General features: G+C 35.5%; 1 protein-coding gene across 2 annotated transcripts in view; it reads right to left on the bottom strand.

Annotated features, from left to right (window-relative positions):
* Positions 1-219: 219 nt before the first annotated feature.
* Positions 220-27,703, bottom strand: part of LOC149541999 (GATA transcription factor 27-like) — a 121,869-nt gene continuing 94,385 nt past the window's right edge. For both annotated transcript variants that reach the window (XM_089797049.1, XM_089797050.1), the window contains one exon: positions 220-1,098. In XM_089797049.1, coding sequence (XP_089653175.1) covers positions 554-1,098 — 545 coding nt within the window. In that variant the 3' untranslated portion in view covers positions 220-553. The remainder of the gene's footprint in view (positions 1,099-27,703) is intronic.

Below are 27,703 nucleotides of genomic sequence, written 5' to 3'. Positions count from 1 at the left end.
GATAATATCAACTCGTTTTTTAGGATTATTGTGATATAAACTGATTAGTGCAAGAATCAATACATCTGTACCACCTCTCTTTGTTTTATTACTCTGTAACAACAACATTTCATCTAGTCAATGGCAATTTTATAAATAGTGAATTCACAAGACAGATAAATCATTCGTGGCAAGATCCAGTAAGCTGCTAGAGATTGCGATCAGAATCCATGCACGAAATTACAATCAAAGGCAAAAACTTAAGTGAAAAACTGTAGCTGACAAGGGACTTCCATGTAGCAGTTATCTGGTAATACAAAGAAAGATTTTTTTAATATTCTAATTTCTGAAAGAAATATCAAAGCAAAGCTGCTCTGTTGAGGAACCCCATGGGTATGCTCTCCAGTTTTACTCAAACACTATTGAACAAGGAACCGAACTAACTATCATACACTCTTGACCAAAGATCTATGAAACATGCATCCCCCCCATTTAGACAAAACAGGCTTTGAGGACTCTCAGTTGAAAAAACAATTTGAAAATAGCAAGCATTTGAAATAGCGACTCAAACAATTCATTGATGGGTCTTCCCTGGAAAAAGCACAGATCCACCAGGCATTGTTTCACTAGATCCAACAAACGAATCATTCCAGAAGAGGCTGTCCCATTCTAGACTTTCCTCAGAAATCCAAGCATTATTTGTAGTGGGTGCACAAGTTTTTTCATTCTCAAATTTGCTGTCAGTGGCAACGACATCCTTTTGAGTTTTACATTTCAAAGGACTCTGCAAAATCTCTGCCTGTGGAAAGGACATGTTTGAAGGAACATTGAAAAGCAAAACTGAATCTGAAACTTCGTCTGCAAAGGCTTCTATAGACTCTAATCCAAAAGGTGAGCATTTTTCTAGAGGTGAAGAAAATAGATTGTTAGGACTGAAGCATGGGCTGTTTTTCAATCCTGTTTCATATGCTGCAGCTTCCTTGGATGTACTCCCTGTGTCTATGCTATCGTGATGCATGCCATCCGTGCTAAGCAGTTTCCCAGGTGGAGTGAAAGGATGCACTGCTTTGGGTATATTCTTCAGCCAGCCCTTAAAGGTTTTCGTACACATTTCTGATCCTGCAATTGCAAAAGATAACTATTTTTCAGATCATTGTATACCTCAATCTCTACATAAAATAAAAATGCCAAAAAAAAAAATCACTGAGAAGGATTAGATTAATATTATAAACATAGTACAATAAGGAATAGTTCACAAAAAATGTCATATAAAGTATTCACAATAAAAGATTCTATGCCATCACCTGAACTCTTTGAATCAAGGAAATAATATTCCATGCAAAACATTCCAAATAATGGAAACGAAAGAAACAAACCAGATGTGCTCAATTGATTAGAGAGCTAACACAACAGATGTGAGACGAAGGCAATCCAGCCATGCTCAATCAAAATGCTAACTACAAGCAAGTTTCTTAAATGTGGGTACTCAGTATGACTCGAAACCCACAAGATTGTCATAAAAGCTGCAATGCCCATAAGTAAACAGCCAGCATGTTATTTGTTATTTTGGGGTTTGGATGGCTTAAATAAAAAACCAGCATGTTAATTGTTTAAGCTTCCCCTAATGAAATTTTTTAAAATACACTAAAGTATATAGTTTTCCTTCACATCTACCATCAGAATAAATAATGCTGAGCACACAGTTGTACGTGTGTTTTTTCTTGCTTACAGAATGTCTCTGGCTATGGGTAAAATATTCAAAAAGCATTGATAATGTTCCAATGACCACTAAGCACCATTGGGGAGAACAATACACCTTATAAGATGTTTTTTACATTATGTACTGCCACTTCTTGGAATTAATACATAATATTTATCCAAATAATTCAAACAGTCTACATTTTGAAACAGTTTTTAGCTTATTTTCATGGCACTCAAATTTTGCTTATTAAAAAAAAAATCATAAATTAATAAAAAATATATTTGTTCCTTCTCCTTGTGATATTAAATGTTTAATATTAGTCAAAGAACTATACTAAGTTATTCATAAGAGCATAATTTAACACAAGTCAAACTTTGATAATGACTCAAACTTGAAACTGGATAATATTCCTAAACAATAACAAAACACATCTAAAAAATAAATGACAACCTTCAAAATTGTTAATATTTAGAAGATTGACATGCGATTTTTCATTCATTTCTAGATTAAGATAGAAGTATAATACATATCATAGTATCATATAATAACAAATTATAAACCTGTATACACGTTTTAAATTATTTTTTAAATATATGCGAGGCAATGTGGGTGCACTGAAAGGGGATTGTAATGATCCCACTTGATAATTATTTTTCCCTTAGGCATATCATGTGCAACTGCATCCAATGAAAGCCCCAAGTGAGGGTTTGCCTGCCACCTCTTCTGCTGCTAAATCTACCACCCATTTTTTTGCTTCATTCTCAAGATCAGCAACCTTATTTGAAAAACAAATGGGTGCCACATCACCGACTATCCAATACAAATAAGAATGCAGATTATCAGGGCAAATGGATTTGTGAGTTTGGCATTGAGCCTGTTCCCTCCCTTCACTTTTCAATACATAAACCAAGGTTATACCACACAAAAAAAGGGTATTCAAGCGCTTGCTTGGAGTGAACATGTCGCATTTCTTGGTGTTAATGGCCTCAAACGTGCTCACCTCCAATGTCACTACAAGTAAATTGCCAAGGAGTTTTGAAGATTAAATATTTTGGCACCATTATCTTCCAAGCCCGCTGCAAAGTACTGATTTAGAACTTTGTAGATACCTTAGTAAACTAAAAGATAAACTAAAATTTAACTTTGTAGGCAACTCCATAGGTGATGAGGAAATCCATGACCTATTAATTAATCTTTGAGGAATTGGAGAAGAAAATCTTTAGGTTCAAGTCATTGGTAGCTGAATGAATATATTTGTTGAGTTGTTTAATCAATCTACAATCAATAATTCACCTAATGGGTTCATATCTTATTTATTCGACCCAGAAAAAGTTTACATTGCCTCCTTGCCCTTGTCAAAAGCTTCATTTATGATACCATGGGTTTTTTTGTGGCTATCAACCAATAATACAACCTTCTACAAGTTCCAACATCCAAGAAAAAACCTAAAGTTGCCAATTTGGATTTGAGTTCATTTTGAGGGTGCATTGTACGAATAATATCATGCACACAAATTCAGCCTAAAAATGGAATTTAAGTTCATATATACATATTACTATATTAGAATTTTGATTAAAAAAATATTAATGAAACTGTAAATGTTTTTTTTTTTTTTAAATTAGATTAAAATTATTAAAAGTTAAATAGATTATATTAAATATTTATGTTCTCATTTTATTTTTCTTGTTTAAAAAAATGCCAAATCTAGCTTAAAATGTCTCAACACTAGCTAATGACATTATTCTCACTGTTATGGTAAATTGATGTTAGACAAAGGAGATGAAAGCTCCTTATATAGATTTACAAAGACGATGCTTCTAAAAGGAACAATCATAAACTAAAGACTAAAATAGAAAAATACCTATTAAACTAAAGATTAAGTAGATGGCCATTATAGAAACATTACAATATTCTAATACCCTCCTTTAATGGTCATCATCTAATTACTGTCTTTCGATCTAATAAATGCTTTTGAACATTTTGTTGCTATTGAGACCATTCCTATATCTACAACATGTTAATGACCAAAAAGTCATCCAATGTAGGGTAACAAAGTTGTTACTCCCTATAGTAAGAGACAAAGAGATGAAACTAAAACCACAATTTTGAGGATAATTGCCAAACCCTTTTTGCAAGATGAGTACTACGCCCCAAAATAGACTACAAGATGATTCACTACTTTTGTAGATGAACACTACCACTCAAAATAGATTGCAAAAAACCACAATTTTTAAGAGAAGAAAAATAGGATCTTTGATGTGACAAAATCATCAAAAACAGACAATAGAATCCAAAACATGGACTAGATAATACAAAGCTTCAGTTTATAAAACCCAAGAAATAGTTTTCGAGGAAAATATTATTAAAAGCCAACAAATATTTTTTAAGGAAAAAATTATTATAACCCAATAGATAATTTTTTAGGAAATATTATTGAAACCCAATAGATTATTTTTTAGTGGAAAAATATTATGAAAACCCATTAGAAATTTTTTAGGGAAAATTTATTAAAACCCATCAGTAATTTTTCAAGGGAAAAAATTATATAAACCCATTAGAGACACCTTCATGAAGTAAAACACAAGACTCCGTGTGGTAAAAGAGCAGATGCAAGTACACACAACTCACAAAATGCACATGCAAGCAATATGCAACTCACAAAATTCACATGGAAGCAACATGCAACCTTCAAAAAATAGAGACTTTTGCTCAAACCAAAAAATCACATGATTAAAACCCTCAACCCCGATCACAATTTTCAGCGTAAAATTTCAAAGATGAACCAAAAGATTTTATAAAATACCTCCACCAGGTTTTCAATTAAAATATATCAAAATAAAAAATTCTGCAAAAAATTTGTAATGTCCCCATTTAGGACATAAGATTATAAAACCCAACTTTGCATATATTTTTCTATATTTTCCTCTGATTCCCTTTCAATTGTAAGAGTCGTGTCTTTTCACAATAAAGTAATTATATTAATTACATAATTATATTAGTAATACCATATATTATATTAATCTATATATATTATATTATATAAGTTTAATTATACATACCATATATTATATCTATAGTGATATCATTGTATAAATAATATTTATTACACACACACACACACACATTGTGATACACGATTAATCATTCTAATATTATAAACTTCTGTAAGAATTTGCCTTAGGGCAAAATTCACCTAGGAACTAAGAGCTCAAACACAAACACAACCGTAGACTAGAAAGAGAGAGTATGATCAGAATGATGATATATTCATTCAATATGCATTAACCTAAGTAAACTTAAGTGTAAATAGTGAATAATTATTTACACCAACACCCCCCCTTAAGTGCAACTTAGGGGAATGCCCTTAAGCTTAAGAAAACTAGAATGAAATGCATAATGGGTCCCAGCTACGAGGCCATGTTAGGTACCCATGTACAAAATGAAATGCAGCCTCTCATAAAGCGGAGAAAAAGGGAAAACCTCATGGGAAAAACCCTCCCCCAAAATGAGAGGTAAAAATAGGATCCATAGATGGATGGAGTAATCAAGACCCCCCATTACGACATACATCAAGTATATACAAGAGAGAAATGGGAGGACAAAACTCCCTAAGAGCAAAAAGTCCCCCCCCCCAAAAAGGAGGAGACAACGTCGTCCCACCCCCTAAAAGTAAGGTGCTAACCAGTGAGAAATGCTCCAATGTAGAAGTTGATCCATGATCGTTGAATGATGTTCCTCCCCTTTGGAAGAAACAATGGCAGTGGTACTAGTGAGACGCTTCCCCTAGGTGTGGAAAGAATTTCAATGATATAAGGTGTCTCTAAAAATTGTTCAAGTGTCCCTGTGTCAATATTAATGATGGCTTTTTCCAAAACTGTTGAGAAGAAGTGCAAATCTAGCAAGGATTGTTGTAGAACCTGTTTCAAAGAACAATATGTCTCCTCAAATGACAAAGAGACCTCCGACAAGTGTTGTACATAAGTATTCACAATCACATTAGCTTGTAAACGCTGATCATGTAGAGAATGGACATGAGGGTCAGAGTGAGCCCTCGCAACAATTGTAAAAGGATCGTTCCCAGCAAAGAGAAGCAGAATATCATCAAAGAAGTCCTCCAAATCTGCTATGTGTGACTCCATGAAAAAACCTGAAATGTCAGTCAAGAAGTCATCACCTGGAAGACAAAGTGTACCCTGTTGTGCTGAAGTACATGAATCTGTCACTGCGGCAATGGATGAAGAACTCGCCTCAAAGAGATGATGAATATCATCGAGAATGTCTCCCACATCTTCAATATGAGAATCCACAAACAGCTGTGCAATGTCTGGAAGGAAGTCGTCGCATGAAGGTAAAGTAAGAAGACATGAAGTGTCCTGCTGCACTGAATTTGAAGCATTTGTGGCTGAAATAGGATTAATAGGAGCAACAGGAGCATCTAGAGTTGTGATCTCATCTAGAGAGAATGCAGCTACAATTGGAGGTAAAAGATCTTTTGGGAATGGAGGAATTTGTGGATCTCCAAAAAGCACCCAAAGATAGATCCAACTATCATATGGATCAGTTGCCTTAAGGTCAATAAGTGAATCCAAAACCTCCATATCCGTTTGTAGAAAGAGAACACTACTAATGAAGGAAAAAGTCTCAATATCATATGTAAGTCCTCTCGCATATGGTAGTGTATTGTGCTGACTGAGATATTTGATAGCCAATCAACTCCATTCCTGATAGCTGTCTAGTGTCAAGTAAATCAAATCTTCCCCTTCCATGATATTCCAATCAATGTAACCCTCAAAAATGCAAAAATTGTCAATCAACCCCCCCTAATATATGATTCGGGCATTCTATACTTAGTGCGATTACAATAGCCAATTTAGGGTCTATTCTAAAAGCAATATTTCTGTCCACATAACCTATAGTCTGATTGCAGATCTGGAAAGTAGACAAAAAAATATGCACTTTCAAAAAAAATGGAACCTGATTATGTGTCCAGATGAACCTGTACTAAGCATTTTAAGTGGCAAAATTCGAGATTTGCGAGTTGCAGAAAAATTCAAGAACAAAGATCTCAAACTACCTGCACCAATGTGTAAATCATGAAATTCTACCCCAAAGCAAAAAAAATTGCTCGCAAAAAGGAGTCTGTATGAGGTAGATATCGCTGTTTGAAAATTGTTATTACTGTTTATTTTTTCCTGAATCGCTGTCGTCGCGCCTCCAAAAATCAAATGGCTCTAGATATTGCCTTAGATGTCCAATTTGGATGAAACAAAATCCGATCTGAGGGTTTTTTAACCTTCTGAATGTGATGCAAATATCTGATTTGCACCAACAAGCACCAATCTTCACCTGCAAAAAATCTCTCCTATGGCCCGATGGCCAAAAAATTTCAAGAAAATAATGCAATCCGAAAAAATAGCAGAGATGCAAATGAAAAAAATGCAGATCTGAAAACTAAATATACAGATATGAAATGATCATACCAATTTTGCAAATCAGTCCTTTGGGTGCCGATTTGCAAAAAAATTTGGCCTAGGGTAGGCAACTTTATAGCTGATTTTCACCGAATCGACAATTCGGACACAATGGCGAGGTCAAATCTGGTTCTAGATGCTCTCAATTTCTGCGATACTCTGGATTCAGGCCGAGGTGCTGAAGCAACAAGATGATCTCGAACGGCTATGTGAAGAGAGAATCTCCCAGCTCTGTTACCATGTAAGAATTTGTCTTAGGGCAAAATTCACCAAAGAACTAAGAACTCAAACACAAGCACAACTGTAGACCAAAAAGAGAGTATGATCAGAATGACGATATATTCATTCAATATGCATTAACCTAAGTGTAAATAGTGAATAATTATTTACACCAACAACTTCATATATGATACATACTTATTATTAAACTATATATGTCAAAATGGGGATATCGCAGCCAAGATCCTAGGTTGTCCGCTCTGGATAAGCACAACTACACTTCGGTTCAAGGGGTAATTCAGTAGATATAGTCTTAAAGCCTAGGTTGTGGTGTGTCTTTTCACTTTAACAACTATACTTGTTTATGGTGTCTTGCATGTGTGAATAAGATTAATCAAGATCAAACCAAATTTGCAAATTTACACATTGGATACTATCAAACATTACCAAAACATTACACCTCTTGTCAAAACATTGCAAACTTTTGTCAAAAACACTTGAAACTTGGAAAACATGGCAACTTGTAACCTTAAAAGTGCTTGGCCTTACTTAGATTCCATCTTTGCATAACATATCATTGCACTTATCATTCTTTGACTTCATGCTTGCATCCTCTAGGCCTCACTTTGCATCCTATTAGTCCTCATTTTGCATCCCTCATCTTTCATTTTGCATTCCTTAGGGTTCACTTTGCATCCCTTAATCTTTGCATCGGCCCCAAATCTGCATCTTGTATCTCCCCACTTGCATTCTTGCATGCCCAACCTTCATCTTGCACATGTAATGTCCCCTTTCTAGACAACTATTTATTTTGCTTTTTATTCGTATGATTCTTATTATATTTCTAACCTTCCCCCTTTTCATTATTTGATATCCTATATATATATGTGTGTGTGTATCTCCAAAAATCATGCCCATTCATTATTAAGATTAATTATATTAATAAGATAATTATATTATATATTATTATATTAAATATGATTATATATTATATTAATTATATAGATCATATTCCTTGTAATTAATAATGCTATTTTAATAAGTAATTAAGATGTAATTGTCAATAGTTGATTTATGTGTATATATATTAATTATTTATATTCAATAATATAGTATTTTAATATAACTATACGTGTATACAATATATATATATATATATATATTGTATACACGTATAGTTATATGATAATATTTATGATATATATCTATATATAATAATTTATATACATTATTAATCATTTTAATAATATATAATACTTATTATTAAATTATATATCAAAATGGGGATATCACAAAATTCTAGACCAAAAGGGGCTTGACTATCTTAAAATAATTGCCAAATTTTATGAAACCCCATCAACCAACTCTGATACCATGTTATGGTAAATCGATGTTGTATTAAATGGACTAGATGAAAACTCCTTAAATAGATTTACAAAGACGATGTTTCTAAAAGAAAAACAATTGTGAACTCAAGACTAAAATATAAACTACCTAATAAACTAAACATTAATGTGACCATTTTAAAAACATTACAATATTGTAATAATAATTGTCATCCCTCCTCTTAAACTCATATTGTAACATTTGATGTGACTTTTATGTCAATCCAATCCATTTGGTAACTTTCCATCATGTCTTTAGTTCTCAATTGTTTCCACTATAGAAAGATCTTGTAATCTCTTATATAATGAGTATTCCTCACATTTGTTTAATATTGAATATCAATCTATTAACATATCATGGTATCATAACCCATAGGTTAGTTTTTGGTGAATTTTGATATCCTAAGTTTCATACCTAGGGTTTATTCTTGAATTTTTTTTAAAAATTTTTTTTGGAAAAATAGTGAAGTTATACAAGAAAAATGTTGGAAATTTTTAAAAGATATTTTTTTATAAAAAACAAAGTTTTTGCAAAGGTTTTTTCAGGTATGCATGAAGGTTTTGAGCTTTTGGCCGCAATTTTGGGTTTTGCTACGAGAGAGGGTTTGCAATTGTGTCAAAAGAAGAGCTTGAGCCTATGGTTTTTTGTCTTGCATACTACAAAGTTTTTCTACATGATTTTTCAACAAATCATGGATTATCTATGGGTAGCTCTTCTATAATCTAGGTTTTAGCATTTTTTTTTTCCCAAGAAAATGATTTTTTTTGGGTTTCATTTGATTTTTTCCTAAAATTGTCAATTATTGCAACTTGTTTTGGGTCGCACCTAGAATTTCTAGAGCAAACATCCCAAGATTACTTCATCATCTTCATTGTTAAACTTGTGAGCAAAGAGAAATCACGTGTTTCAAGAAATGTCAAAGCCTATATCAATGTCAACAAAAAGTTGATGATAACTGCAACTAGAATCATAAGTAGAGTGCAAATTTTTGGTGAATCATTGTTTCCCTATTGACAAAAAAAGTTAGGATTTTTTTTCATTACGGGGTGGGGGTTACACAAATTAGGTTGAGTCGGCCAAGGTTCTTTCCTTGCTCATCTCAACTAAGGTATTCTAATTAGGATACTAGATAGCTCCATGAAGGTATAAAACCAAAATCCAAACCTTATTGAATTGGACCCAAATTTGAGCTTATTTTCTAGCATATGGTAGCTTCAAAGAGAATAATATAAAAATATAATATGAATTTGAATGACAAGAAATGAGTAAAGAAACACCACAAAAATATTGTAAGGAATATCAATTTGATAATTTTGCAAGTTACCTTGAAGATTTTTTCCATGTGTTTGGCAAAATGCTCATTAAAAACAATCTTGCCACCATCCCTCTTTTGGCACTCTCCAAATAAGTCCCCCTACCTTACATTCACAAACATATATTTAAGAGATGGTGGTCAAGGTACAACGCTCTACAAATTAGCTATATTGGTATCAAACCATGTTACACCTAACCACACAAACTCTTCGGCATTATTTTCTCATCAGATTAAACACACAAGGGTGGCGATAAATGTATTTTATTATGTTTTGTGCATCCTCCATCATCATTTTGTCCCATTGAAGTTAGAAAATATCCACAACGAGAAGCGCGATGCAATGGATGACAACAAGGCTCCAAAACATAGTAGATGATCTAACCTCTAGGAGCATATTAGTTGTTGCCACATATGGTGATACATTGTATATCACATCTTGGAAAACATTCTCCATAACTACCTCATCCAAGATGTTACAAAGTGTCTTGGCATTTTCTATTTCACTAAAATCATTAATTGGGTTCAAGAACACCAAATGTCCACTAGAATGCAAGAGGAAATTAATAAGAGTGTGAATCCTACCATCCATCCACCCATCAAAATAAGTAGTGGAGCCCTTTCTTTGTTTTCATGTGTTCCTCCACAAAGACCTTCATTTATCTACTAACATCCTTCAACAATGGTCCACCCAAAACATAAAGGCTCAACGACTTAAACCCTTTGCTTGTCACTATCAATGCAATAGCAACTAACTCCCATTAAGGGTTACTGACAACCTAGAAGGGTATCTTATTTAAGGACCAAAAATTGGTTATTGCCAACTTTGCTCCATTATGCTTATCTTGGTTTCATGAAGCGCCTTTAAAGGAAGGCATCATGATGCCTCTTATCATCTTCATGTTGAACTAACATACCATGGGTCCTATTTTCCCTCGTAGGATTCCATATATTCAAGCAAGATCTCCAACTTCACACCTAACACAATTCCCAATGCCGTATCTCAAACAAAAACTAAATTTGAAACCAAAGTATAAAGAAAAAAATAAGATTGTAAATATGCCCATAGCAACTAGCAAAATAGCCCAAAAATTTTTGAAAAGGAATAATAAAATCCCAAAGTGAGACAAAAGCAAAACAAAGACCAAATATTGTAAAACACAATCAAGGGCATTGTCACTTACCTTTTGCAAGCTACCAAAAAATTTATTAAAATAGTCAAAAAACATGCACAACTCCTTGAAATCACCCACATATACACTATGTCAACAAGTTGAAGAAAAGTGAGAGCTCAAAAAAGCAAATACGAAAAATAATGGATTTACTGCTACTTTTTAAGCCATTGATTGGCACCATGCATTAGTGGGTATAGGATTTGGCTACAAAAATTGCCCCCCAATATCTAGAACCTAATGAAAAGCACAATAACAAGAGAAAATCAATATGACAACAACAAATTGTATTCTCATCAAGAGTGCAATAGACCAGTCCAATGGAATAATTGTACACAAGAGACCCATTCATCAAATAGGCCAAGGTGAGACATACGAAGATAGAAGATTATGACAAGAATTTGCTAGACTATGATGTTGATGCTATCTATCTTGTCTTTAATGATTGTCATTGATTTAAAAACTGTTCCAGCCTCTTGTGTGTCAGTTTTGTATCAATTGATCTGCACCAATAGATCCGGTATATAGGTTCTATATTGGAAAATGTGTACCAACAATCATTGTATTGGTTGATGCATTCAACGATGGTTGTACTTAAATTTTTTCTCTTTCTATGTCTTGGTGGTAGATCTACTTGGCATGCAACATATGTTGAATCACATTTTTGGGTCGATTCAAGGTGAAGCATGTTACTTGTGTTTTGGTTCCAACAACTCCATTATAACATGTTAATCATGTCCATTGGCAACAAAGATTGTGTTAATGGTGTAATGCGTTGGAAAGTTCGAGGTGGTTTGTTTGGTCAAGGTAGTCCACGTTTTTTTGCTTTCCTACATTGGGAATGTCTTGGTGTGGCCTATTTCAAATATGTTTTGACTGGCAGGTTTGAGGGAAACAAGCAGTTCCATAGAGCAAAGATTTTCATTTGTATCTAAGGTGCTTGTATGCGAGGTATATGCAATGTAAGTGTGAGTACTTCATACTCACAACTTACTAGAGGCATCAACCTCTTACGCAAATATCCATCTTGCCAATCTTGCTTCTATAGTGGATGAAAAGGATCTTGATCTACAGAAATTATCAGAAACTTGTCATTCATCTCCCTTCACGAATTTTGTTTAGTGTTGCTCTTTATTACCACCTTTATCTATGCCCCAAAATTCACTTCACAGTCTACTACGAATGTGCTTTTCTAATACCATTGAATTTGCTATGCAAGTTGCTCTTATATAACCTTTGAATTTGCTCGGTTAGTCCAAAACATTATTGTTATGTAATGCCTACTCTCAATCTGGTGTGTATATGTATTTGTATCTTCACACAACACAACACAGTCCTCTTCATCACTCAATCTCCATATATATCGTTTCTTTAAAGGGGCATACCCTTTCAAATTTAAAGGAGACGCAACTTTATAAAAAAAAGCCCCGTTCTAATTATTATTTAAAATGAAATCATGCCTCTTTGTTTAAACAAATTGCACCCTCCTTAATAAATTGGCCACCAATTTAAAGAAAACTAATTTGATGAAAATTGCAACATTTGAAGAATAATTACTAACTAGTCCACTACAAAGCCTAACTAATCCTTATGTCAAATGTTGCATATAGTATGTTGCGTCCTTGTCCTCAACCTCTCACTAAATTGCACCACTTTTCCTTTACTAGTTCAATTCGAAGTTTGAGTTCAAAGAACCAATTTGTTGGCACAACAAAATTTTGAAAAGGGGTTTTGGTTCATTCATACAAAAACATGTAAAGATTATAAAAAATTATATATATATATATGAAGCCTAGAAGCATGAGTCAAAATTATAATGTCATATGTTATCATAAAATCATATGATTTGAACAACAAAAAGACCATAAACTTTAAAACTTGTAACCATAGCATCATGAATCGTGATCATACCATCATAAAAATTCAAGTTCAACATCAAAGATTGAAAACATTAAAACTAATCATAACAGCAAGTTCAAGTATAATGGTTTCAAGTTCAACTAATGAATTAAAAATTTATTAACATTCTTCTTTTTCATCTTCATATTCATAGTCAGCATCATCATCGTCTTCTTCTTCTTCTTCTTCTTCTTCTTCTTCAGCATTAGATGACCCAGCAATAGAGCTAAGGCCAATCGCATCAACAACAGCAATAATAGTAGTGGTGCCAAAATCTTCAATTGCAAGCTAAGAAGCCGAAGCATCCAAGTCTACAAGCTTTGCATTTATGTCCCAACTCTTCATCTACCCTTCCTTATACTCTTTACGCTTGTGTGAGAGGAGACGCAAGTTATAATGCACAAATACCAAACTCTTTGTTGTTTCTTATAGTAACCTATTCTACTTCACTAAGTGGATAAAAGAATATCTTTACGCTTCTGTGAGAAGAGATGCAAGTTATAATGCACAAATACCAAGATCTCCACTCTTTCTTATTGCAACCTATTCTGCTTCACTAAGTGGATAAAAGAATATGTGCTCCAATTTCTCTCTGATACCTATGAACTACCAACCTATGAAGTCATGACAGAGTAAACAATTATGAAGTCGTGACAAAGTAAACAACTAAAATAGAATTAATAATCTTGATTCTTATAATTTCTAGCAATTTATGAAGATACGAAAAAACTGATAGTATATTTTTTTATACTTAAACTTACTTGTGATATAACTTTGATTGCAAGGGGTGTAACTTTTGGAATCTTTGGCCATGAAGGCGCCACCAACTATTAGCATCCTTCCTAAACCGATGACGAAGAGCATCGTTACTTAGACATTTTGCGTCCACAATTTGTATGAACTCATCCATAATCAAATCTCCCATATCATCATCGGGAATAAGTCTTTCAAATGTTACCTTGTATCCATCATACACTTATAAATCTCTATTAAGTGGTAGCATTACTAGTAGATCAATGTATTGGGTGCTATATTATTTAGGCGTCAATGTAGAGGCAAGCAAATGTAGAGGAGTGGTCATTTTGTTCCATCTTTCTACAACAATTGCTTGCAATTGTTTGTAGGAGGTCTCCCGAGAATCTTGCTCTTTTTTCATTTACAATTTACTTGATATTCTCAAGCATTGAGTCTATACTATCATAGATCTCTCCAAGAAAAGGCCTATCCACATCAGTGTAGCTAAGCACGCTCATTATGCTCTCATTGAACTTAATGAGATATACCACAAATTCTCACCATAAGTCGTCCAAAATTCTAAACTTTATTTTAGCTGCTTTCTCACTATTTCTTTGCCCCCACGGAGCCCAATTATTGTTGATTACCATGTTGGAAATTGCATCTTTCACTTGCACAAGTCGTCTCAAGACTATTAAATTTGCTGCAAAACGTGTCTCGACAACTTGTAACATAAAATAGGACAAAAATATATATAACTATTAGATGCATACTTCAGAAAAGAATAACCATTACACAACCAAAAAATCAGAAATTGTAAAATACTATTTTTTTAATTAAATTACTAACTAGAGTTCAAGCTCACTTACCTTCACTAACTCCAAATGTGAGAACATTCTGAATATTCCTTGAATCATGTGGTGGTTTGTGACAAACATCTGGATGTCCTTAGCCTCTAGATACACCTCCTTAATCGACTCAATATTGTTCTCAAACTTTTGTAGCATGAGATTGAGTGAATGAAATGCACAAGGTGTACCAAAAATATGTTGATATCTCTCTTCAATCAACAAACCAACAGTTCTACAATTCATTGTGTTGTCTCTTATGACTTGGACAAAGTTTCTAGCAAGCACTTCTTCAAATGGCAAAGATGAGAATATTAGCAATAAATGGCCATCTTTTACTTACCCCTCACAATCTACTACTTTCAAAAACATTGCCCCTTTAATGGACGTTACTGAAACATTGATCAATGGACAAATTTTAGCATCTTTCCACCCATCTAAAACAATTGTTACCCATGTCTCAATTCCATGAATTCTTTATGGGCTTCAATTGCTCATCGATCAACTTTACCTCTTGATCAAACAAAGTGGTATGTACTCTCTCTAAGCCAGGGCTTGAATATCCAGAAGGAGCTTCATTAGCACTTCTCAACGTCCTCTTCCAATATGGAGAGCAAAAAACATTAAAAGACAGCCCATTTGCGTACAAGCATCTTGCTGCATCAAAGTTGGCAATTTCCCTACTCTGGTTTTAAAATGCAATTTCTAGTGGTTCCTTTCTTTTGTGTGTAAGGGGTGCTTCATTTTAAGAATCACAAGTCGTTGAGGTAGTATAGAATAGGTGATTTTCTATCACAACGTTTTTGCTGGATTTCATTCCCTTTTTTTTCCTTTCTAGTTTTATCACTACTACCATCAATCGTATTTTGCCTATGTTCTTCTCTCTTCTGCTTCCTCATGCTCTTGAATATATCTTACTATTCTTGAATTTGGTACAGATAGCTTTTTTTCCAGAATACATATTGCCTCATTTTCCAAGATATCCACACAAATGGCCTACCACAAAAAAATATAAACTATTCCTTTCTACATCAAAACCTCAACATTTCCAACAAAGAGCACCACCTCTTGGAAGAGGACTTATAATATCCACATTCTTCCACAAAGGAGAATCAAAATGGGGTTTTATTCTTTGTTCAGTATTGCCTACTAAAGAAGAGTTAGATTCCATTGCAGTTCCTTTTCCTATGGCAAGAAAAGGTATACATATTGAGAATAAAAAAATTTGGATAACCATGGCCTGAGCTTATGGACAATGAAAGATAAATGAAAAATAAATTAAAAGGTTAAACAAATTAAAAAAATAAAATAGAACAAGGACTTACCTCTTCCACTCATTACAAGTTTGCGAAAGTGTAGGAATGAGGCACTAAAACTTCAAGATAGCTCACAAACCAATCTTCCAACTCCTTTCAAGACAAAATAACCTACTTGCAAACCACAAATTAGAGCTAGAAGCCATCGTAAGTCTTTCACTTACAATTTTTAGGGTTAAGGATATAAAAAGTTTATTCAATTTGCAAATAAACAAAAAACTTTTTGGCCATTTGCAAGCCCCGGTTGACCGAAGTTTGTCTGTGGTTCAATATGGCTAGACAAATTTGCCCAAGTTTGTTCGTCCTTGCTTCTTGTTCAAATAAGGTTACTCAAAAACGAACCCTAGCCAGACCAAACTACAAATTGTACCTAATCTTGGTACCAATTCATACTAAGGTCAGTCCAAACTGAGAGGAGGTGAACTAGTGTAACTTAGCTTTTCCTTAATCAAGCCACTTTTTTATTGTCCATTGCTTATAATTAACATAAGTGGCAAAGTTGCCTCTTTTACAGAAGTAAACTTGCCACTTTGTTGCAGTAGTCTTTTATCGACTTGAATTTGTCTCATGCAATATAAATAAATTTATATCAAGGAAGATTGGTCATTCTGATTTTATTGTTGCTCTTTTTACGTAACTCTCAATGAAATAGCTATTTTAGTAATCTCTTTTCACTAGTCATCAGTCTTCAACATGATTGGCTAGCATTATCTTTATCCATGACATTAATGATGAATCTTCAACGTTAACAAGCTCTAATACCATGTAAGTTTTCACTATGAAGATAGCCCACCAAGTTCTAGACGCCTAATGGAAAGCACAATAACAAGAGAAGATCAGTAATAAGATAATAAATTGTATTTTCATAAAGAATGCAATATCTTAGTTCAATAGAATGAATATATATAGGAGACTCCTCACACAAATAGGCCAAGTTGAGAAATAGGAAGGTATGAGATTATGAAAGTGTTTTAATCTTATGACATGATATATAAAGTGATAACTTATACTCACCTAAGGTAGAAAGTTGATAGTGTGATACATCCACTAAACGTGGAAATTTCACTTAAACTGGAAAAATGATGAAATGATAAATCCCCTAAAATGTGGAAATGTTCCTATGCGGTCCCTAACTAGACTTAAACACCATGTGTTCGTAGAGCTTAGGAGAAGAACTTAATAGGTACAAGAACACACCAATAGCATCCTCAAATTCCTACTTCTTTGTTGTAGCTTTTGTATCATGCTCAATGATATCACAATCTTGAGAAAGGACATTTTCTATTTTTTTTCTCCTATTGGAATGTCAATTTGTATCTTGTGAGATACAGAATAGTCCTTAATAACCTTTGCTAATCTTCTTGTTGATCCGCTTTCTTTTTCCTTCTCAAGATTCTCTACGATTTTTAAATGTCTTCCACAAGTTTGATATTAACTACTTCCTTTGCTTATGGCATCTCTCTCAACCAAGTAGGTGTTGTACACTCTCCCAATTCCATGTATGGTTCCTTATTTAATTGTTTTTGTTTCCATGAGTTTCCACCTCTCGGTCTTGACCTTATGCTATAGAAAGTCTTTGTTTGTCCTTACATTTGGGAGTGGATCTTTGCCTTCTTGAAGAGAATCTTCAATATCTATTATTCCATTCTCACTTATAATTTGTGGAGGATTTTCGCAATCTTACTTGGACTTAGAGGAAAGTAAACCGATAAAACCATGGAAATCAGCTCATTATCCATCATACGATCTTGAAATTTGTTGATTCTATGCTTAATTACTTCCTCCACATGCTTGAAGGCCACTAATGAGAGCATCAACTTGAACAATCCTTTGCAATATTTATGTTCCCTCCAACAAGCCAACAAGGTTGACTGCAACATCTTGCAGATTTTAACATCTACATCAAAAATTGAGGATATAATGGTGTGCATGCAACCTTTTACTTTTACTGAATGGTGCTTCCCAATTCCAAACAAGAAGCAAAATAACAGCTGAAAAATAAAATTGTTGCATTTAAGAGCAATCATAATGAAAATGATTCTCTTCTCCACCATAATATCTAGAATCTTAACTCTCTTGGAAAAAGCAGGGTCTTTGTCATCATGTAATCCTTCTAGGTTTTTCACACGCAGCTGCAAAACTTACCTCAACACATCATCGTTATAGGCTTCTATAGGAGCTGTTATTCGCATAATCTCACTGAGAGATAAGACAATTGCAAGACTGACATGTTTGTCTGGATGCTCGATAAACCTGGGCTCAACCAAGGTTACCAATGAAGGGTGTAAAGCCCAATTCAGGAGCCTACAATCTGCCTGTTCTACTTCGATCAGAAATATTTCCATCATCTCCAAGTTCGAAAGAATGGCTTCTAATGAATCCATGGAGTTTAATTGTGATTGAGTCACATATAGCCAATTTCCCAATTTCTTTTCTTTCTGTGGGTCTCTCAGCTGTTCACCATTAAAGGTGTCATTATTTCTGAAGAAAACACTTGATTTTTCAGATTTTCCATTTTTCAAATTGGATTTTTGCCTCTGCCAATTCTGATGCACTAAATTTTACCCCTGTTTCCAAAGAAAATTTCTGTACATAACCCTTTGTTCTGCTCTCTAATGCCAATAATCAAGTTCCCAAAGAATAGCAAGATAGGTTTCTGCTTCCTCTGTTCTAAATCAGGCGAATTTCTTTGTGTGATATCTATGGTTCAACCCAGCATGAACCTTTCGGCGCCCAGATTAATCCAAATGTCACAATTCCCAACAAATTTATAAATCGTATTGAATACGAAAGGTTGTAAAATCACTGTGCCTAGCCATTTACCATTAAATCCTTTTATGAGCACAACAATCAATCTTCAACCCACAATAACCCAAGATACAAATAAGAAATGCAACTGGAACAGCCTTCTCTAATTTTTAGCCTAGAGAATTGTCTTCCAGAATTACTTCATTTGCATCTGCCTGTATTTTTTAAGATTTTTTACTGTTAGTGTCAGAACTTATTATATATCCATCGTGGAATACAATGGAGAGGTGACCACTGAATACACCAGACCTGTGTTGATCGTTGAGGCATATATTTGCTTCAGACTGAAAAATGAGGAATAATATTTTGCAGAGGATTCAATCGTGGATTTAGCAGCAACAAGTATTGTGTTGAAGCTGATATTATACTGGGAACCAGCAGTAATTGTACAATATTTCTGCTTACTAACTATGTGCATTGTTAACAGTTAAAGATCCAATCTCCTGCCTTGACTGTGTTGACTTCTCTGCTGCTAGAATTCTACGAATCACATCAAATTCACTTCGGTGAACTATAATGCCCGATGCAAAGCCTTGAATGATTCACACAATTATCTTATATTATCGTTCCACAATAATTATCTCCAGTCAGTAAATTATATAGGGTATGTGTATAGTCTCTGCTCAATCAAATGATGTTTCTGATGACGAACAGTTGCCCAGTAACGAAAGAAATCTTGAGGAATATTTTCCCAAACTCATCAACGTTACTAACCGTTTCTTGTCTCTCTTAAAATGGCAAAATTATAACTAGACAAATTTGACATCAACGATTCAAGCTATATTCCACTTCTGATATTTTTCCTCAATATTAATTACCCCGCTACTTCTTCTATGTCCTGCCACTTTTGCATTCGAAGGCCAAAATAAATAGTCTTCGCCAATTAATGGCCAAGATACACAATTATTTAGCACAAGCTAAAGTTTTAATCCAGCATTTATACTTTGCAAACGTAACCACTCTCAATTGCACGACACGTCCATGTTTTGGCATTACTATGGTGGTTTAGGACTTTAGGTTGGGCCGGTTACCTACGTAGAAGACACGAATGAAAGAGAAGAGTTGACGTTTCTTTGCTCCCCTTGTGCCATTTGGCTTCCCACAAATCAACCTCATTCTTCAACTATCGTCCCTATCATAGAAATGCTACTCCATCTTCAACATGGGCTTCTCCTTAACTATCTTCCCTCTAGAATCAATGCACAAATGTCATCAATCTCTATGCAAATCTCAATGCACGAGTAGAATCCTGAAAATGATTATTCACAAGAAACAATTTGGTGTGTATAAAAGACTACAATCCTTCATACACCAGAAACATTGAAACCTTCACAACAAGGATTGTTAAGGTTGCAGCTTCTGTCAAATTGATTTCATCATGAGATACCTTGTTGATGGTAAATCATCTTTAAGATAAATATCTTATAGATATAATATATAAATTATATATGTAATATAATATATATTATACATTATATAATAATATAATAATATATTATATATTAATATATAATAATATAATAACATACAACATATGCTTAAAGATGAGTTATACATATGGTGATTTATATTATTAATATATTAACTAATGATGACTAACTTAGAAACATGTCTCTTCATGAGACATGTATCATCCTCTCATATTTATGAATCTTCAAATCTGCATTTGGAAGACATCAATCAAATTGGTAATGTTAGTACATTTGCAGAAAACGATCCATGTTACTTAACATGGTAGCAGAGCAAGGCTGCAAATGCAATGATAGATGCCGTAAGAAATTTAAAGACAATTAATAAAATTGAATTGGTCAAATGAGGAGAGGCAATGGAGTCAAGTGAGGTAGAAGGAATTACTTACGGTTAGTAGGTGGGAATGCAATTGCAGATCTCTAAACTAGACCTATTTCGATGTTCTATAAGCCGAGTCTCAACGAAATTAAAACAAGGGTTGGAAGAAAGTTGTCATTTTTCTATCAAATCAGAATGCTTCCACTATTTTTGAGTGGACCCGTGAATGTGTGAAATGAATGAGAAAATATCACCCACTACTCTTCCTGTACAAAAAACTAACATTTGTATATGAATTAAACAAAATCACCTAAAATTGTGTTGTGAGGTTTTCACACATCGCCCCAAATTCTTGGGGACCCCCTTTTTAATCGCCTTTAGGGCCAGTGGAGAGGGTTAGATGTATTTTTCACCCGGTTTCAACTTGATTTTCCAGAGCTATCAATTCTATCCTTACGCCGAATAAGTTCAAAATTGATTTCTACTTGGCAGGATAAGATTGTGAATTTTGTACTTAGACGATTTCTTTTGAAAATTTGGATTTAATTGTAAATTTGAATGATTTTCAAATAAGGAAATTTTTCGTTAGATTTAGGTTCTTGGAAAATCTTATTTTTTTTGGTGAAATAGAATTTAATTTTGTAAGATGAAGTTAAATTGCAAAATCGATTTTTACTCTAGAGGCAATTTTATTTTTTGTCATAAAATTTTAATTATTTAGCAAAATCGATTTAGAGGAAAATTGCAAAAATTGGCTTTAATAGATTAAATTTGCCTTGAAAGCTTTTGGTATTTAATGAAATTGGTAAATTAATATTAAGAAATGGCTTTTGGTTAGCCAAAATTCAACTTCAAGGATGTATTAATTAGCAAACCCTCATTAAATAGAAATTTTTAACATCCCCAAGGCACCATTCAATTTCATTTTGCAATTTGTGGTTAATTAGTAAATTAAAAGTGCAGTTTTCATTTTAGAAAATTAAAATTTTAGCAAAGTATTTAAAGTGGGCCACTAACTTAGCTTTAATTTTGTGTTTTTTTTTTTCCTCTATAGGACCAAGTCGGCCAGCCTAGGAGGAAGGTGAAAGCTGCTATAAAGGGAGTCCCCTCCCATTTCATTTTCATCAATTCATTTGCTCCTCATGCTTGGGCGAATTTGAAGCAAGGGCAGATTTCCAAACTTGGGCGAAATTGGTGTAAGGCAGTTTTTTGGCGATTTTTGGGCAATTTCTCCATTGCCATTGTTGGGCGATTTGTCTAAGGGCCAAATTTTTTGCGTTTTTGGGGATTTTTGCTCCACTTTGTGGGCTGCGATTTGTGCCGTAGGTGGCAGATTTTACAGATTTTGCTCCTTCTTTGCTTGGGCGGATTTTGTGGAAGGGCAGATTTTTTTTTCATGCTTAGCCGAATTTTGTGGGAGCCGAATTTTGTGGGGGCCGAAATTTGTGGAAGACAAAATTCTGATTTTCTAGAGGGGCTGCAATTTTTATATCAGATTTGGGCAATTTTGTTGGGAGAAGAGATACATATGAAAGTTTGATTTTTGCATAGAAGGCAAGTGTTGGATAAGCTTAGAGGCTTTGTTTTCTAATTTGCAAAGGGATTTGTAATTCTTTGATGTCATATCCCGAGTTCCGAAAAGTTGCTGTAAGATTATTAGTTAAGGTGAAAGTCATCATCTAGAGTTGCAAGGAGTGCTTAAGCTGACATCCATTCTTTCGCTCTTTTCTAAGAATTGCACTACTTGGTTCTTCTTGCCTTTTGGTCCACCACTCTACCATCCCGTAATAGGGCGACGAGCATGGAGGATGATAGTGCAAGTAAGAATCCCAAGCGGGCAAACGCTAAGAAAGACAAAGAGGATATGACGCCCAAAACTTCCTTCTTCTCGAAAATGAAGAAAATAACCGATACTAATATCGCTACAGTGGACATGATACGGATGAGGGACAGACTAAAGGAAGGACAATCCCCCTTGGCAAAGAGGATATACAAGAGCGGAATTGTACATGCAGCAGCTTTTCCTCCTACTTTGCCTTGTCCGGAATTGATTATGGAGTGTGCATCCAGATTTGATCTAGACAGTAAATCCATCATTTTTGGCGAAGGGAAGAGAGTGTTGGCCAACATTGGCGAACAAGCAATTGAAGAGACATTTAATATTCCTCAGAGCAAGGGCATGACAGTTGTAATGGTGGATCAAGCGGCCAAATCATTTCAAGGTAACCAAGAGGCCTACTTCTCACATCTAAAGCGGAATTGGATACACGAAGGAAGGAAAGGAGTTAACAAATCAACAAGGCTTACAGTGGCAGATTTCAAGCCGGAATATGGCGATCTCATTGTTCTTCTCAGCCGGATCATGGGCCTAGCTCAAGCTATGCAATTCGAAAACTAGATGTACTTCTTCATTGATGAAATTGAAAAGGGAAAAGGAAAATTTGATTGGGCTAGGATCATAAGTGAAAATTTAGAATTGCAACTTAGAACAGTTCAAAACCAAAGGCAATTCTACATGGGATCCTATCTGTTTTACTTAATTGTTAGATTGTATGAGAGTCCGGGACTTAGGGCCTTAGGAGAGATTGGTAATGGGCCGGGGCAATATTTGGTGCATGAATGCTATCCGCAGCTTCATTTGCACAATAACAAGGATTACAAGATGTTTTGCGATGCATTCGCCATGAAGACAGTAAGGGTATTACAAGGGGCGCCTGCTAAGAGACTTTCATTGGAAGCAGAAGCAAGGATTAAGAAGTTTGGGAGTTGGTTCATCCAATTCCCGCAATTCACATACATTAGAGTGGCAGGAAGTACAGTTTGTCCCAAGAGGCTTCCAAGATACCCGCCCGACAAGGTAGTTTTGATGGAATTGGCTAGGCAGCTTGAGCACTATGATAGAGTAATGAGGAATGAGGGGAAAACAGGCGTTTCCTTCTCAATTATAATTGGCAATGATAGTTGCCCAAATCGGGCCGCCTTTGAGGCTGCGGAAAAGGAATTGGAGTGGTATCATCTAGGATGGTACAGAGCAAGGCAAGGATTCGACCCTGTTGGTCTTATCAAGGCATCTCATGGAAGCAAATTTAAGCATGTTCCCACTATAGAGGACTTTTGGGCCAATGCAAAGGATGATTTTCACGTGAGAAAGCTAGCTTTCTCGAGATTGTCGGTGAACATGATGAGAGATATCAGATGGAGAGGCCTTGATATTCCCGATCAATTGGAGGATGATCGTAGTGTGTTGAGAGAAGACTATGAGACAGTAGTTGGAACAGAGTTGAATCCAGTGGATTGGGACGATCATCAAGATCCTTCCTTGGAGGCAGTCACAAGGACAGTAGATTTGCATACCGAGTCGTGGTATAATGCCAAGTTGAGAAAGCTACAAAGACAAAAGGTTCTCCTTACTTATGAGATGATGAAACCGAAGGAAGGTCTAGTAGAATCAATCGGACAGAAGGGTGAAGGAAGTGGTCGGCAATCGGAGACAGTTAGAAATAGCAAGAAGAGGGCTTTGGAGGTAGAGAAAAGCCAAGAACGTTCGGAGCCTCCAGCCAAGAGACAGCGGGCAGCGCCATCAAGGGAGAGTATAACTAAGGCTAGAAGCCAAGAGGTCAATTCGAGTGATAAAGGGGCCGCAGTGGAGGTGAGCTCTGATTCGGAATCAAGTGGCTACAGTGAAAGTACGGAGTACTCCCCTCTCTCGGAGAACCAGCAAGGAAATATGGCAGAAACTAGTAGAGAAGAAGATGGGCCGATTGATATTGAAGAGATAAGTCAGGCGTCTAAGGCCGTTGGTGATGCTTTGTTGGTCGAACCGAATCCGGATTTGGGGAGATGCACTGCACCACTATGGTTAAGGCAAATGCTTATGCTGAGAGGCGAGGTGGTAATGGCTCACGCAGTTGATGATATCCAAGGACTAATAGAAAAGGATGATAGCGAGAACCAAAAACAAATGGCAAATACGGTGGCAAGGGTAATCAGAAGCGACAGTGATGGTCACCGAAGGGTTCAGATTGCTATACCAACAGTCAATAAGGCAGCGGATGAGATTGCAGCCCAGGAGTACGAAATAGTAGAACATAATTTGGGAAGAAATACAGATGATATGGAATGTGAGGAGGTTCAGGAAGGCATAGCATCAATCAGAGAAAGATTGAGGAAGGCAAACGAAAGGATAGTAAGTTGGAGGCCGAAAACAAATATTGGAGAGATTGCCAGCCAATCCAACAGCTGCATCAGGCAGCCCTTCCTCAAGACAGCGGGAGCAATTCAGAAGAGGTATCAGCTCAGTTACATGAAGTAAGGGGTTGGATCTATGATACAATCCAAGATGGGCGAAATTTCTTACCCTCCTTCATCTCAACATTCCAATCATTGGTGATTGTTAGAAACAAATTCAAATTATTTGAAGAGGAATGGAAGAATTTTCTTCCCATCAAGGATTTGGTTATTCCTAGGCTGCAGGCGTTCATTAGGCTACCGGAGGCATATTTGGAAAGAGCCCGGTTGGTTGATGAGAGAGGATTGAGCATAGTTGAATCTTGGTATGTCGCATTGACTACCAGATTCAGAACACTTGAAGAAATTCATGATGAGATTGCACAACACGGCCCAAGCGTCGACACTTCCATTTCGACCATGATGGGCGACGTTGGGGTGGCGCTTGATTTTGAGGGTATTAGAGAGGAGGATGTCAGTGAGACAGGATTTGGATCGAGATTGGATGAGTTAGGAAAGGCTGCCGTCAAAAGGAAACATCTGAACACCCTTTCCTCACTCAATGCTTTTATTGGGTTTGCAAAGGAATATGAGAAGGATCACGAAAGGATACTACAAGCAGCAAACAGCGTGGCAAAGTCAGCAGAACTCCGAGCGAAGCACACACCTTGTCCGCCTATGGAAGAAGTTAACAAAAGGCTAGCTAAGTTCATTGCCTTAGCTAAAAGAACAAAAGAAAAAGGAAGAATTATATTAGAAGATCATCTTATGTAAGCCCAAGTGGCAACTTTCTCTTTCTTCTAGAATAGGACAAGTGTTTGTTTCTGATTGGCCACCATTTTGGTGCCTTCTCATTGGTTGCCACTTTTGCACTTTTTTCATTGGTCCATTGATGAGGTGGCCTCTTCTCATTGGCCGATGGGGTGGCAACCCTAATTAGGGTTTTTGGATCCAATCTGGATCGTCGATCTTGTTTTGATCTCTACCGTCCATTGTATTTTGGACCTCTATATAAGGCCATTGGCTCTCATTTGTAAAAGGGGGGTTGGAGAAATTGTTGCGAAAATAATACCAAAGTGCTCTCTTTTTCATTGCATGTTGACTAAGAACATTGGGTGTTATTGCATGTTTTCTACTTCCACATAGTTAAATTTTCTTTTCAAGTTGAAGCAATTTCATTTCAAGTTGTTAGAGTAAGAGTAAAATAAAATGGATAGTTGCATGGTAGCTTTGGTAGATGTTTGATAGGGGTCAACACTAGGCCACTAGCATCCTAGCGGCTGGTTGGGAGGCTTGGTGTGGTGATCTAGTTTAGTTTCCTTTGAAGCGTTGCATCTATGGAGGTAGGGCCGCTGGTTAGCCTTCATCAGATTCGATCCCCGTCCATCTGCTAACCTTCCATTCTTAGGAGTAGGAGTAGTTGAGCAGCCAAATTTCATGCTTAGAAGAGGTTAGTTAGAGAAGTAAACCAAAACATCGGCATTCTCACCTTCCATCGCCATTCACCCTACATTGCCATCATCGCGCCATCAACTAGCATTCACACCGAACCACCATCTCCATTTTCTCACCAAGATCCAAATTTTTCTCAAACAAGAAAACGTAAGGCCGCCTACGTGATTACCAGCAAATCACATTGATAAAACTGAGCGAGTATCCAACGGTGTAAGGAACATTGGAGTTATACTCATGTCCCATGAGAGAACTTTTCAAGAGAGGAATTGTGTATTTGATATTCTGTATCAAGCATCCAATTACTAATATGTTATGTAGTGACACAAAACTCGCATCAACAAATTGGAAGCTAGATTCTAGTGCATATCTGCCATTCTACATTCTGTGACAAATCACAAATGAAGGGCATACATTATGCGTTGCGGAGTCCACAGCTCTATCGCACCTAGAAGCAAGAATAAGGAGCTAGTGTTGTTTCCGTCAATTGAATTTGGAGAAGAGTGGCGTATGATTTTTGGTTCAATTGAAGGACATTATTTTTTGTTGTCTACTGTAAGGACATGTAACCTCTGTTGTGCGTAAAAAAAAAAAAAATTGGATAAAGTCATTATCCGCGAACATAAAAATTAAATAAAAGACAATGCCAACACTACATCCTACGGAAGATAAAAGGATAAACATGTAAAAAGATTCCTAAAACACAATTAACCATCTTGTCATGGATAATTATATAATGGTCTTGGAATTGATCAAATAGAAATATATATATATATATATATATATAAGCAATACCCATGTGATCGAAAAGAATAATGGAGTAGCATGGGAAATAATATATATAGGAGCAGACATGTATAGTACTCCCAACGGCTTAATGGAGGACACGTGTAAGATAGATGTTGTCCTTTACTACAATCATCATCTTCCAATCACCACCAATGGAGAACAAAACAAATATATATTGCAACAAATAATGAAGTGAAAGATATGACATAGCAGAAGGCAAATGGCAGCATAGACCAAACAAGGTTAAAAGGAATAGATATAATATAAATTGTGATGGGCGAGTGAGAATCAATAGCAAGGAAAACAAATATTATATAAGTGGCAACTGAATTGCTATGATGTCAAACAAGGAACGAAGTAATAATCTGCAGAGAACATCACAAATAGTACACGTCAACAAAAGAATACATTAGTTATAATACTAAGCGCCACCCGCGATGCCATTGGTCGAGAATCAAACCATAGCAGCATTCACGTTCATCCACGATATCACAGCAACTACGTGGAAAGTACACACACTGCCATCAACTCCACATACAAGTAGGTGAGGTAAGTAAAATTTGATTTAGGCCTATTTATATTGAAAGGATGGAATATTGA

Source organism: Cupressus sempervirens, chromosome 8, assembly GCF_028749045.1.
Source record: "Cupressus sempervirens isolate cs-2001-9-10 chromosome 8, ASM2874904v1, whole genome shotgun sequence".
In the NCBI taxonomy this organism is placed as follows: Eukaryota; Viridiplantae; Streptophyta; class Pinopsida; order Cupressales; family Cupressaceae; genus Cupressus; species Cupressus sempervirens.
Note: the sequence above shows the minus strand (reverse complement) of the source record. Positions and strands in the feature narration are given on the sequence as shown.